This window comes from Thamnophis sirtalis, unplaced genomic scaffold (genome assembly GCF_051295495.1).
Source record: "Thamnophis sirtalis isolate CommonGarterSnake01/CBP01778 unplaced genomic scaffold, rThaSir2_p1.2 scaffold_6, whole genome shotgun sequence".
Taxonomy (NCBI): Eukaryota; Metazoa; Chordata; class Lepidosauria; order Squamata; family Natricidae; genus Thamnophis; species Thamnophis sirtalis.
Window position 1 is genome coordinate 116,891,391 of NW_028261386.1, and position 13,125 is coordinate 116,904,515.

The 13,125-nt window shown below is 42.2% G+C and overlaps 1 protein-coding gene across 1 annotated transcript; it reads right to left on the bottom strand.

Annotated features, from left to right (window-relative positions):
- Positions 1–437: 437 nt before the first annotated feature.
- On the bottom strand, positions 438–13,112 carry CUNH6orf163 (chromosome unknown C6orf163 homolog). The gene is made up of 5 exons (XM_087718783.1): positions 12,519–13,112; positions 9,147–9,241; positions 6,263–6,370; positions 4,222–4,424; positions 438–992 (listed from the first exon to the last, which is right to left on the bottom strand). The coding sequence occupies exons 1-5, from the start codon at positions 12,664–12,666 to the stop codon at positions 572–574; spliced, it is 975 nt and encodes a 324-aa protein (XP_087574909.1). The 5' UTR covers positions 12,667–13,112; the 3' UTR covers positions 438–571.
- Between the last annotated feature and the right edge of the window lie 13 nt (positions 13,113–13,125).

Here is a 13,125-nt window from a genome sequence, read left to right on the forward strand (position 1 = left end):
AAAAAGCCTCTAAAAAAACACCCTCTACAGGAGGCAGGAGAACGACGCATGCCTCATCTACGTCAGGAATTTTTTGGCTTTTAACCCTTGCTTAGCTCTGCTCGGGTGATCATAAAGTCAGACTAGATGAGGCACCTCGTTCTCCTGCAGCCTCCTGTAGAGGGCATTTTTAAGAGGCTTTTTTAAAACAGTTAAGCACTAAGCAGAGTCATCCATGGTGACTCTGGCAGTAACTAGCTGAGCCTTTTTCCTTTTACTTTTTTTTTCCTTTTCATGACGACAGTGGTGAGGCTCTGCCGTCCCTGCCTCCCCTGACTGCACGTCCCTGACTGTATACACAAATGTCAGAACCTCCCATATTTTCACCTTGAGGCTATGGGCCTAATTCTGCCACGTTGGTTTGTTCTTGGCCCATGAATAAGGGAGATTGCAGTTCCTTTACAACCACATGTTCATTCTACAGTGAGTTTATTTCTTTTCCCCCAGCACCTCCGCATCCCCTTAGGACATATTGGTATCTCTGGAGTCAATCCGCTACCCTCCAGAGAGCCTTTCCTGATGGACATTGATCTTACGGTTCTACACCAGAGTCTCTGAATTCAGATATTTTTCGGAAAGGTAAGATGAAATCTGCTTGCCCCGGGGCAAGCTGCGGAAATGTGAGGTTAATGTATTTCTGAAAAGCTTCCCTGATTTCTAATATTTCGGCTTCCAAGCTGTCTTTCCAGGCTGTCATACATTCCAGCTGCTGGTTCAGAGATAGGATTTCACTTTCTTTCTTGGTCACTTCAGTGTTCACCACTTCAAGCTGAGCCTCGCGAACATTGTCAGCGCTTTCAAGCAGTTTCCTCGTCTCTTCCTCAAACTCCTTCTGGGAGACCCGAAAGGCGGCTTCCAGTTCATATTTTTTCTCCCAGGTTAACTGTTGCAGGTTCTTCTGATAAATTTCGTTAGCAATGATCCCAGCCTTGTGGATTTGATCTGAAAATTTTCTGGATGAACGAAAGGAAAGGACATACCATCTGTTTAGAAACGATTTCCATTGCCAGTGATTTTGTACTTAAGTTTACATAAATTGCATAATTAAATTATACAATTTTTTATTTTTTATTTTTTATTTATTTATTATTTATAGGCCGCCCTTTTCCCTGAGGGGACTCAGGGCGGCTTACAATTCATGGGAGGGGGTGTGCAAGACAAAACATAAGACAGTACGTGAATAAAAAAATAAACAATAAAACACAACTTTCATTCAACATTCGGGTGGGGCGGATTAAAATCTTTATCCCCAGGCCTGACGGGATAGCCAGATCTTAAGGGCTGTGCGGAAGGTCTGGACGGTGGTGAGGGTGCAAATCTCCACGGGGAGATCGTTCCAAAGGGTTGGAGCTACTACTGAAAAGGCTCTCCTCCACGTAGTCGCCAGTCGGCACTGACTGGCGGATGGAACTCGGAGGAGGCCTAATCTGTGCGATCTAATAGGTCGAAGGGAGGTAATTATGTAGAGAGTTATGACAAGAAAAAAGAATAACCCCAGAGTGAAATCTGTAGACTAAGAAAATAACCTTGACCGAAATATACAATATTCATCACCAAGACAGCGGATTGATATCTGTGTGAAACACACTTTAAGCCTGCAACATACATATAATATTCAGAAGTAGCTCAGGTAGACATCTCCCTAATTCACTGAGAATAAGAAAGGGGAGAAGTTCCAGCACAATATTTTTAAGATTCTAGTATTATAGGTAAAGGTTTCCTGCACACATATGTGCTAGTCGTTCCCGACTCTAGGACATGGTGCTCATCTCCGTTTCAAAGCCAAAGAGCTAGCGCTGTCCGAAGATGTCTCCATGGTCATGTGGCCAGCATGACTAAACGGCGAAGGTGCATGGAAGGCGGTTACCTCCCCACCAAAGGTGGTTCCTATTTTTCTACTTTCATTTTTACATGCTTTTGAACTGCTAGGTTGCCAGAAGCTAGGACAAGTAATGAGAGCTCACTCCGTTATGCGGCGCTTGGGATTCCAACTGCCAACCTTTCTGATCGACAAGCTCAGCATCTTAGCCACTGAGCCACCTTTTTCTGTTGTTACAGCCAACCTCAATAAAATAAAAGTTTCAGCATTTCCTATGGAGTTACAGATAGTCCTCAATTTACAACCACAATGGAGGCCAACATTTCTATTGCTAAGCGAGACAGTTAAGTGAATTTTATTAAGTGAATTTTACGACTTTTCTTGCCCCAGTTGTTAAGTGAATCCCCGCAGTTGTAAAGCTAGTAATATGGTTGTTAAGTGAATCTGGTTTCCCCATTGACTTTGCTTGTCAGAAGGGAGCAAAAGGGGATCCCATGACCTAGGGATATTGCATCCGTTATAAATATGAACCAGTTGCCAAGCATCTGAATTTTGATCACTTGAATACGGGGGTGCTACAACTGTTGTATGTGTGAAAAATGGTCATGTCACTTTTTTCAGTGCTGTTATAACTACAATTGGTCACTAAATAAACTGTTGTAAGACGAGGACTACCTGTATTTTCTTGGTCTGGTTGATCTAGCAGGGATGACAAAATCCAAATGGCAAATCCCACATTTATTCTATCATGCTAGCTTGAGCTCCTAAACCAGTGTTTCTCAACCTTGACAACTTGAAGATGTCCGGACTTCAATTCCCAGAATTCCCCAGCCAGCATTCGCTGGCTGGGGAATTCTGGGAGTTGAAGTCCGGACATCTTCAAGTTGCCAAGGTTGAGAAACACTGTCCTAAACACACTGTTAGGGAGCTAGCTATTCTGACTCAGTAAAACAATTGCAAAACCTGTTAATGTCTGCCTGGCACATAACAGTTGGACAGGTTAGATTTTTTTTTTTGAAATAAATTTATATTTTTTTTAAAAAAGTTACATTTTATATAAATATTTCTCTAATAAAGATTGAGGAGAAAAAATACAAAGATACACACACACAAACACACACACACACACACACACACACACACACAAACCAATAGTCATTCAAGTTTTACATAGGTATGTATCGTGTTTCCCCCAAAATTAAGACAGAGTCTTATTTTCTTTTCACCCTTGAAATAAGCACGTGGCCTTATTTTTGGGGAGGTCCTCTAATTTTTGAGGTGCAGGAGGCGGCAAGCATGGTCACCTCATGGCTGTTGCTGTGTAGCAATATTTTCAGGGAGGGCTTATTTTCAGGGGAAGGCTTATTTTAGTGCATGCGCACAAAAGCCTGATTGTGCTTATTCTCTGGGGAGGTCTTATTTTCAGGGAAACACACCCTGTCACCTCAGATGTGGTCAGATATGGTTTTCTGTTGGCAGAAAGAAGGAACTTTTCTAACAGCACATTGGCCTTAAATGGGAAGAGAGAATAAAGCTAGAAAAATGCTCTAACTAGCACAAGGTAACGTTGAGATTCGTACCCTCACCACCATCCAGACCTTCCGCGCAGCCCTCAAGATCTGGCTCTCCCAGCAGGCCTGGGGATAGGTTTCCAAGTTACCCGCCTGAGTGTTGATTGCTGAATGAAAGTTGTGTTTTATTATTTTTTCTTTGTTCACATTTTGTTTTGTCTTTTGATACGGCACCCCCTTCCCTTGTGATTGTAAGCCGCCCTGAGTCCCCTCAGGGAAAAGGGCGGCCTATAAATTTTAATAAATGAGTAAATGAGTAAATGAGTCTTGTACATAATTATTTAAAACACTGGGGAAAGAATATTCTACATTTGCATGCGTAACACAAAGGCCTGCTGTGCTGGATCTTAACAACCATTGAATAGAGCAGTGTTTCTCAACCTTGGCCACTTGAAGATGTCTGGACTTCAACTCCCAGAATTCCCCAGCCAGCATTCGCTGGCTGGGGAATTCTGGGAGTTGAAGTCCGGACATCTTCAAGTTACCAAGGTTGAGAAACACTGAGCTAGAGTGTGTGTGTGTGTGTATGTATATGCTTTCAATTACTGCCATTTTAGCTTGCTTAAGTTGCATCTCTTTTTCTGTATTCAGGCTAACTTGCGCATTCGCTGGCTGGGGAATTCTGGGAGTTGAAGTCCAGACATCTTCAAGTGGCCAAGGTTGAGAAACACTGGAATAGAGCACCTTGAGGAAGATTTCTTCCCTTCAGAAAATTCGGGATTAAAACCAATGCCTGATCAGAAATCAGATTTTTTTTTTTTAAAAAGGACATGGGATAGTTAAGCTCAGTACTTTTCCTGTTTGGCAAGAAGTACGGCTGCCTTGCATCTCTCATCCTGCCTCCCTTCAGCCACCGCTGCCATTTTTTCCATAGTCAGCTGTAGTATCATCCGCTGAAGTTTGTGAGTGTTCCTCTGTTCAGCTGCCTCCGATTCTCTCTTCAGCTCCAGTTCCAGGTGCTGCAGCATTTCGGCCCTTGTTTTCTTCACAGTATTCTTCAGCAAAAATAAACACACCAATAAATACATCAGAAGAACAAACAAAGGGAACAAGGAACCATTACTATTTCTTCCCCCTGCTTCAAAGAGTCCGGAAAGAGGCAGATTGAGGTTTTGAATTCTCTCCTAAGCCCCCCTGTGTGTGAAAACCAGAGGTGGGTTCCTACCAGTTCGCACCTATTCGGTAGAACCGGTTCGTCAAATCTACCGAACCGGTTAGAAGAGGTCCCACCAGTGGACCCGGAAAGCAGGCCACACCTACAGAAGAGGTTCCAAAAAATTTTGAAACCCACCACTGGCCAGGATCTTGTAACTTGACATCTTTAAGACTTGCATGCTTCAATGCCAGAGTTTCTGAATAGCTACTTGGACCGACCTAAGTACTAATTCATAATTTCATATCCGGTCACATGGGCAGCAAGCCACTCCCATTCGGTCACATGGGTGGCAAGCCACTCCCACAAAGGAGGCCACACCCACAGAGTAGGTTCCAACAATTTTTGAAACCCACCACTGGTGAAAACCTAGCATGTTGCAAGGAAAAAATAGATTTCCTGATCTTTTCCATGACCCATCAAAACCGCGCTCGACTAAGCCGCGCCCGATTAAACTGCGTCGCTGACATCATCAACAGGGCGACAACAGCCAGCGCGGAGAAAGAAGGGCGCTTTAAATAGCGCTTTGAAAGCAAGCCGATTCAACTTAAGGTAAGGGTTAGGTTTAGGGTTAGGTTTAGGGTTAGGTTTAGGGTTAGGTTTAGGGTTAGGTTAAGGGTTAGGGTTAGGTTTAGGTTAAGGGTTAGGGTTAGGTTTAGGGTTAGGTTAAGGGTTAGGATTAGGTTTAGGGTTAGGTTAAGGGTTAGGGTTAGGGTTAGGTTTAGGGTTAGGTTAAGGTTTAGGTTTAGGGTTAGGTTTAGGATTAGGTTTAGGGGGGTTAGGTTTAGGTTTAGGGGTTAATTTTAGGTTTAGGGTTTACAGCGTGCTTCTGTCTCCGCGCTGTTGTCGCCCTGTTGATGGCGTCAGCTATGCGGTTTAGTCGGATGCGGTTTAGTCGAGCGCGGTTTTGTGGTGGAACCATCTTTTTGTGTGTAAGGGGAAAGGAGATATGTGACACTGATTAAGACCTAGGAAGTATAGTATCTTCTGTAATTTCTACATGCTCATATAGATCTGTTACCTGTTTTTGCTTTCACGAAATAAATAGAGTGCTGTATAGGTGGTCCTCGACTTACCACCACAATTGAGGCCAGGATTTCTGTTGCCGAGTGAAACATTTGTTAGGTGAATTTGCCCCATTTTGTGACTTTTGTTGCCATGTTGTTAAGCGAATCGCTGCAATTGGCAATTTAGTAGCATGCTTGTTGAGTGAATCTGGCTTCCACATTAACTTTGCTTGTCAGGAGGTCACAAAAGGTGATCACATGACCCCGGGACGCTACAACCATCATAAATATGATTCAGTTGCCAAGTGCCTGAATTTTGATAATTTGATAATGGGGATGCTGCAATGGTCATAAGTATGAAAAACGGTCACAAGTCACTTTTTTCCAGTGCCGTTGTAACTTTTGAATGGTCACTAAATGTAGTGTTGTAAGTTGAGGACTACCTGTAAAGAGAATTGGCTTTCTTATTACCTTTTTTCCTCTATTCCCATGCCAATCTGTTCCCGGGGATTAGATAACCTTTGAAAATGATATATGGTATACATATACTGTAGGAGGAAGAGTCTCAAATCACCAGAAATCAGTTTCTTATGCTAATTATATGTCTGTGGAAGTTCCAAAGCATTGTGTTGTCGTTTCATATGGCGGATACAAAAATAAAATTACTACTGACTTCTAATATTTGTTGATGTTTCTTTTTAAGTTCTTCAATATCCTTCTGGTGCAGAGCTTCAGCACGAGTGAGAGCATCTTCCACTGCATATTCTTTGTCTGCTTCAGCCTACAAAACAGGCCATGAATAGAAATAGTTGGTTAATACAACTGTGCTAAAGACACCGCGAAAGACCGATCACACAGTACAGTCTCAATTGCTATGATGGAGTGGTGGGATTCAATTTTTTTTACAACTGGTTCAGTGGGCGTGGCATGGTGGGTGTGGCTTGGTGGGGGCGTGGCAGGGGACGGATACTGCAAAATCCCCATTCCCTCCCAATCAGCTGGGACTCAGGAGGCAGAGAATAGATGGGGCGGGGCCAGCCAGAGGTGATATTTACCAGTTCTCTGAACTACTCAAAATTTCCGCTACCGGTTCTCCAAAACTAGCTAGAACCTACTAAATACCACCTCTGCTATGATGGCTCTTTAGCAACAGTTAATGGAATTTATTCTTCTTCCATTGTGTCCCCCTCAACCTGTTCTAGATGGGTTATTCAAGAAGGAAAAGTACACAAGCAGACCTCAACTCTAACCCCAGATTTGTTACAATGGTCTTCGACTTACAACCATTTGTTTAATGACCATTCAACGTTACAACAGAACTGAAAGAAGTGCCTATGACCAGTTTACACACTTACAACCATTGGCTGCAGTGTCCTGGGGTTATGCAATCACCATTTGTAATCTTCCCAGCCTTCTTCCAACAAATGTGGAAGAAGCCAGATTTGCCTTGTGACTGATGATTTACTTAACAACTGCAGTGATTTGCTTAACAACTATGGCACAAAAGGTCATAAAATGGGGCAAAACTCACTTAATTGAATTGAATTGAATTTTATTATTTGTATGCCGCCCTTCTCCGGGAGGGACTCAGGGCAGCGAACAACTCAAAAGGGGAAAAGGGGAACATAGAACAGAATACAAATAATTAAAATAAGCAAGAATCACACAACCACAAAAGTCGAGAGGGGAGGGGAACTCATCAACCCCAGGCCTGCCGGCAAAGCCAGGTTTTGACGGCTTTTCGGAAGGCCTGGAGAGAGGTGAGGGTCCGAATCCCTGCGGGGAGTTCGTTCCAGAGGGCCGGAGCTGCCACAGAGAAGGCCCTCCCCCGGGTAGTAGCCAGGCGGCATTAGCTGGTAGACGGAACCCAGATGAGGCCAACCCTGTGTGATCTAATGGGTCTTTGGGAGGTAATTGGCAGCAGGCGGTCTCTCAAGTACCCAGATCCAATACCATGAAGGGCTTTATAAGTGACGACTAGCACTTTGAAGCGTATCCGGAGACTGATCGGTAGCCAGTGCAGCTCGCGGAGGATAGGTGTAACGTGGGTGTACCGAGGTGCACCCACAATCACTCGCGCGGCTGCGTTCTGGACGAGTTGAAGTCTCCGAATACTCTTCAAGGGCTGCCCCATGTAGAGCGCATTGCAGTAGTCCAGTCTTGAGGTCACGAGGGCGTGAGTGACTGTTGCGAGTGCCTCCCGGTTCAGGTAGGGACGCAACTGGTGCACCAGTTAACAATTGCTTTGCAAAGCAATGGACATTTTGGGCTCAGTTGTGATTGTAAGTCAAGGACTACCAGTAATTCTTCATAACTTGAGAGGAGCATAGGAACAGCCCTCTGGAAGCAGGCTCATTTTGTTTTATTATTACTAATATTTGCATCCCTCTGTGCTTCAGCTAATTCCAGTGTTTCTTTTTAAATTTAAAATGAAGTCAATACAATAAAATTCTACTTCATGTATACTGAACACCTCAAACAATGTTCTAAAAAATTAAATCAATTGCCTAATTGGAAATGCAATTGAGAAGTTGGAACCTTAACCACGTGGTTTAGATTTGAACTTTTATTGTCACTCTTTGGAAGAAATACATAGGATATTTCGTTCCATTTCGTTTGTTTATTGGTTTTGTATGCCGCCCACTCCCGAAGGACTCCGGGTGGCTCACAATGAAACGGGGGAGGGGATAAATAAGACAATACAAACAATATTAAAATATACAACAGTCACAAATGAAGCGGGGCTGGATACTTCAACAGCCCCCAGCCTGCCGGAACAGCCAGGACTCGGTAGCTTTACGGAAGGCCGGGAGGGTAGTAAGGGTCCGGATCTCCACGGGGAGCTCGTTCCAGAAGGTTAAGTCAAAGATTATTGGTTAAGGATGGATAGCATTCGGATTCAATCAAGATTTTTTTTGTACAGGCAAAAACTATTATTAAAAAAGATCATCACATTAAAAAAAAGATGTTGAGACTCCGGAAAGATTGCAGAGGAGAGCAACAAAAATGAGTAAGGCCTGGATGCATATGAAGAACAGTGGCAGGAATTGGGTTTGTCTAGTATAGTAAAAAGAAGGACTAGGGGTAACATGATAGGAGTCTTCCAATATTTGAAGGGCGGTCACAAAGAAGTGGGAGTCAAGCTATTCTCCAAAGCACCGGAAGGCAAGAAGCAATGGATGGAAACTAATCAAGCAGATAAGCAATCTAGAACTAAGGAGAATTTCCCAACAGTAAGAACAATTAACCTGTGGAACAGCTTACCTTCAGAAGTTGTGGGTGTTTCATCACTGGCGGCTTTTAAAAAGAAACTGAACTCGCACTCTTGTCTGAAATGTTATGGGTCCTCTTGCTTGCATAGGGGGTTGGACTAGATACTAGAAGATCTCCAAAATCCCCTCCAACTATGTTAGTATTAAACAACATTAAGACAAATCTATGCCTGATTTGTACCAGTACTCTTGATATACCCTATTAAAATGCATCGCAGGAAAATCTGCATTACATAGTAAACATTAGGAACGTTTATATTTAACAAGACAGAGGAATAGTTTTACCTGAAGCAAGAGTTTAGTCTGTACTTTAGCTATTCGCTTTTGTATTTCCTGTTCTCTTTGGTCTATATCTTCTTGCTTAAGGTCTGCTCCGATCTCTATATAAAGCAATATAGTAATTGAAGGCCACAGCATATATTATATATGGATTATGTAGGTCACACATTCCATAAAATAATCAAAAGTTTAATTTAAAAGCATTAAACCATTACCATCATTTTGTGAAGACTAGGGGCAGAATCAAACGTGCCATACTTATATTAATTAAACATATAAGAAAAGTTGTGTGGGTTACGCTGCTATTCTCTGATTAAGCTCAATAAGAATTTAACCCAATAACGTAGGGAAATATGGAAATAGCAATAGCACTTAGACTTATATACTGCTCCATAGTGCTTTACAGCACTCTCTGAGCAGTTTACAGAGTCAGCATATTGCCCCCAACAATTTGGGTCCTCATTTCATTGACCTCGGAAGGTTGAGTTGACCTTGAGCAGATCAGGATCGAACTCCTGGCAGTGGGCAGTTAGCCTGCAATGCTGCATTCTAACCAGCGTGCTACCATAAATCCCCTATCTCTATCCTAAACATTCCATATTTTATCTTGTCTAAACAGACTACATGGCAATAGCAAGATAAATCCGTACAGATATTTACAATGTACCATTGGATACGGTTCCATCTATACTGATGAAGGGATCGTGACAAAGTATTCCATCTATAGAAAAGATGTCCAACCTTGGCAAATGTAAGACTTGTGCATGACCCGAAAAAAGGGCGAACGACAAAACCGCGCCTGACTAAACCGTGTCGCTAAAACCGCGACATCATCAATGTGCCAACAACAGCGCGTCGACAACAGCGCATCGACAGAAGGGCGATTTACAACAGCGCGTCGGCAGAAGGGCGATTTAAGTTAAGGTAAGGGTTAGATTTAGGGTTATAGTTAGGGTTATGGTTAGGGTTAGGGTTACGTTTAGGGTTAGGGTTAGATTTACGTTTAGGGTTAGGTTTAGTTTTACAGTGCGCTTCTGTCGCCGCGCTGTTGTCGGCGTGATTCAGCGCTCATTTGTTGGAGCGCTTTAGAACACACGGTTTTGTCACTGCGGTTTAGTCGGGCGCGGTTTTGTCGTTCGCCCTTTTGTCGGTGAACCAGACTTGTGGACTTCAACTTCCCTAGCTGGCTTGAATTCTGGGAGCTGAAGTTCACAAGTTGCCCAGGTTGGACAGTCATGATCTACAGTTTTATGCAGATATCTCCAATTCTACATTGGTGGACAACCGGCAGTGAAGGGATCAAGCTTGCTCTTGTTTCCTTTCCAAAGTGATCAGAAGAAAGATCATACAAACCAGAAATAATAATCATGTGATGCAATGATTATACCATGCAAGTAGAGCATATACCATACCATAGAGTAAGGTTCTACATTTAGGCAAGAAAAACGAAATGCACAGGTACAGTATAGGTGGTACCTTCCTCAATAGTAGTAACTGTGAGAGGGATCTTGGAGTCCTAGTGGACAGCCATTTAAATATGAACCAGCAGTGTGCAGCAGCTGCCAAAAAAGCCAACACAGTTCTAGGCTGCATAAACAGAGGGATAGAATCAAGATCACGTGAAGTGTTAATACCACTTTATAAGGCCTTGGTAAGGCCACACTTGGAATACTGCATTCAGTTTTGGTTGCCACGATGTAGAAAAGATGTGGAGACTCTGGAGAGAGTGCAAAGAAGAGCAACAAAGATGATTAGGGGACTGGAGACTAAAACATATGAAGAACGGTTGCAGGAACTGGGGATGACTAGTTTAATAGAAAGAAGGCCTAGGGGAGACATGATAGCAGTGTTCCAATATCTCAGGGGTTGCCACAAAGAAGAGGGAGTCAAACTATTCTCCAAGGCACCTGCTTGTAGAACACGAAGCAATGGGTGGAAACTAATCAAGGAGAGAAGAAACTTAGAACTGAGGAGAAATTTCCTGACAGTTAGAACAATTAATCAGTGGAACAGCTTGCCTCCAGAAGTTGTGAATGCCCCAACACTGGAAGTCTTTAAAAAGATGTTGGATAGCCATTTGTCTGGAATGGTATAGGGTTTCCTGCTTAGGCAGGGGGTTGGACTAGAAGACCTCCAAGGTCCCTTCCAACTCTGCTATTGCATTGTATTATTATAAGTTGGACATAAATAAGCACATTAATCATAGCCCTAATTTTATCATGGAAGGGTTGCAGGGGCAAAATTTAATAATGTGTAACTGAAAATTCAAGCATTAGGCATGTTGTATACTACAGTAAGCCAGGCCAAGTCTTTTACTGACTTTAAAGAGCCAAGGTGGCGCAGTGGTTAAATGCAGCACTGCAGGCTACTGCTAGATCAGCAGGTCAGCGGTTCAAATCTCACCGGCTCAGGGTTGACTCAGCCTTCCATCCTTCCGAGGTGGGTAAAATGAGGACCCAGATTGTTGGGGGCAATATGCTGACTCTCTGTAAACCGCTTAGAGAGGGCTGAAAGCCCTATGAAGCGGTATATAAGTCTGCTGCTATTGCTATATTAAAAGTTTTTCCATTCAAAGCCAAAGAAAACCACTGGTTCCTTTGCCAACAGATTAAATCTGTGTTCTCCCAATGACTCAACACAAAACACCAATTTTACACATTAAGCCATACTTTGCTTAACCCTAGCTTGTTGGAAAAGCACAACTGTCCACATTTGCATACATGTTAAGCAGTGGTGGGATTCAAATAATTTAACAACTGGTTCTCTACCCTAATGATTTCTTCCAACAACCAGTTCACCAAACTGCTCAGAAAGTTAACAACCAGTTCTCCCGAAATGGTGCAAACTGGCTGAATCCCACCATTGATGTTAAGTCATAAACTATGATTTATGAACCACCATAGCTGGATTCATACAACATATTAAACCTAAATTAAACAAAATGTGGTAATCTTAATATTTGAACCCAGTTTGTCTGAGGCCAGTAGATGCTTCCTCCATGAACATATTCATTAAAAATAAATTTTAAATATATATTCAAAGTCCACTAAGGCAATCTTTAATAATTTAAGCAAGTCCCTGAGTTGAAGAATTCTATTTTCTATATTATGGACCATCAAACTACCATATTGGAAGCACAAGATGACACTTTATGCATTTAGATACAAGTGACAAATTCATAAATCTCCGTATATTACATTTTCTGGTTTTTTGGGGATAAGTTTCAAGTAGAAAGATGTCTTCCCTACCAAAGCAAAGATGCTCTTTTCCTGAATGATATTTTCAGTCTTTTTTCTATTTTTCTTCCCATTTTATGCAGATTCCTTAGAACATGTCAAATATATGAATCATTATAGTTTATTGAGGAGATTGACTTACCCAATATATCTTTGTGTGTATAATACCGTGTTTTATAAGGTTTATATTCCCTAATCCGGTCAAAGCTTTCTGGCGTAGGAGGCGGTGGAATCAGTTTTGAACAAACAGCACAGCAAACAAAGGTATCAAAATCTGGGTTTCTAATCATGATTGCATGAGATCTTTTTCCTCCTTTGAAGAGAATGAAGTAATTGATTCAGCTGCAGATACAAATGCTTAATTCTTCCATTCAAAGCGGGATTATATTTGGTGTCACTTTGGTTCTGTGCATGTCAGTGGAATAAATAAGGTGGCTTTGTAAGCATTGTATGACAAGATGGTCAGTAGAAGGAAGAGAAAAGGACCACCATTCTATGGCAAGATGTATCCAACAGCTTCTTCAGGAGCTCTTTATCAAGAAGTTACATTGGCCATGACTATATCTGAGCCTATGAGTTTAATGCCTCCTAGTAACTGTTGCTAGGCAAAATAAGTTTTGGTCATAAAAGCATTTGAGACATCAGTTAATATTACTTAGCACCTTGGAATATTTTTTATAATTGATAAGGTTTCATCTGCTTCTCTAAAACAATGTACATGAATTATTACAGCATTTACTATTCAAATA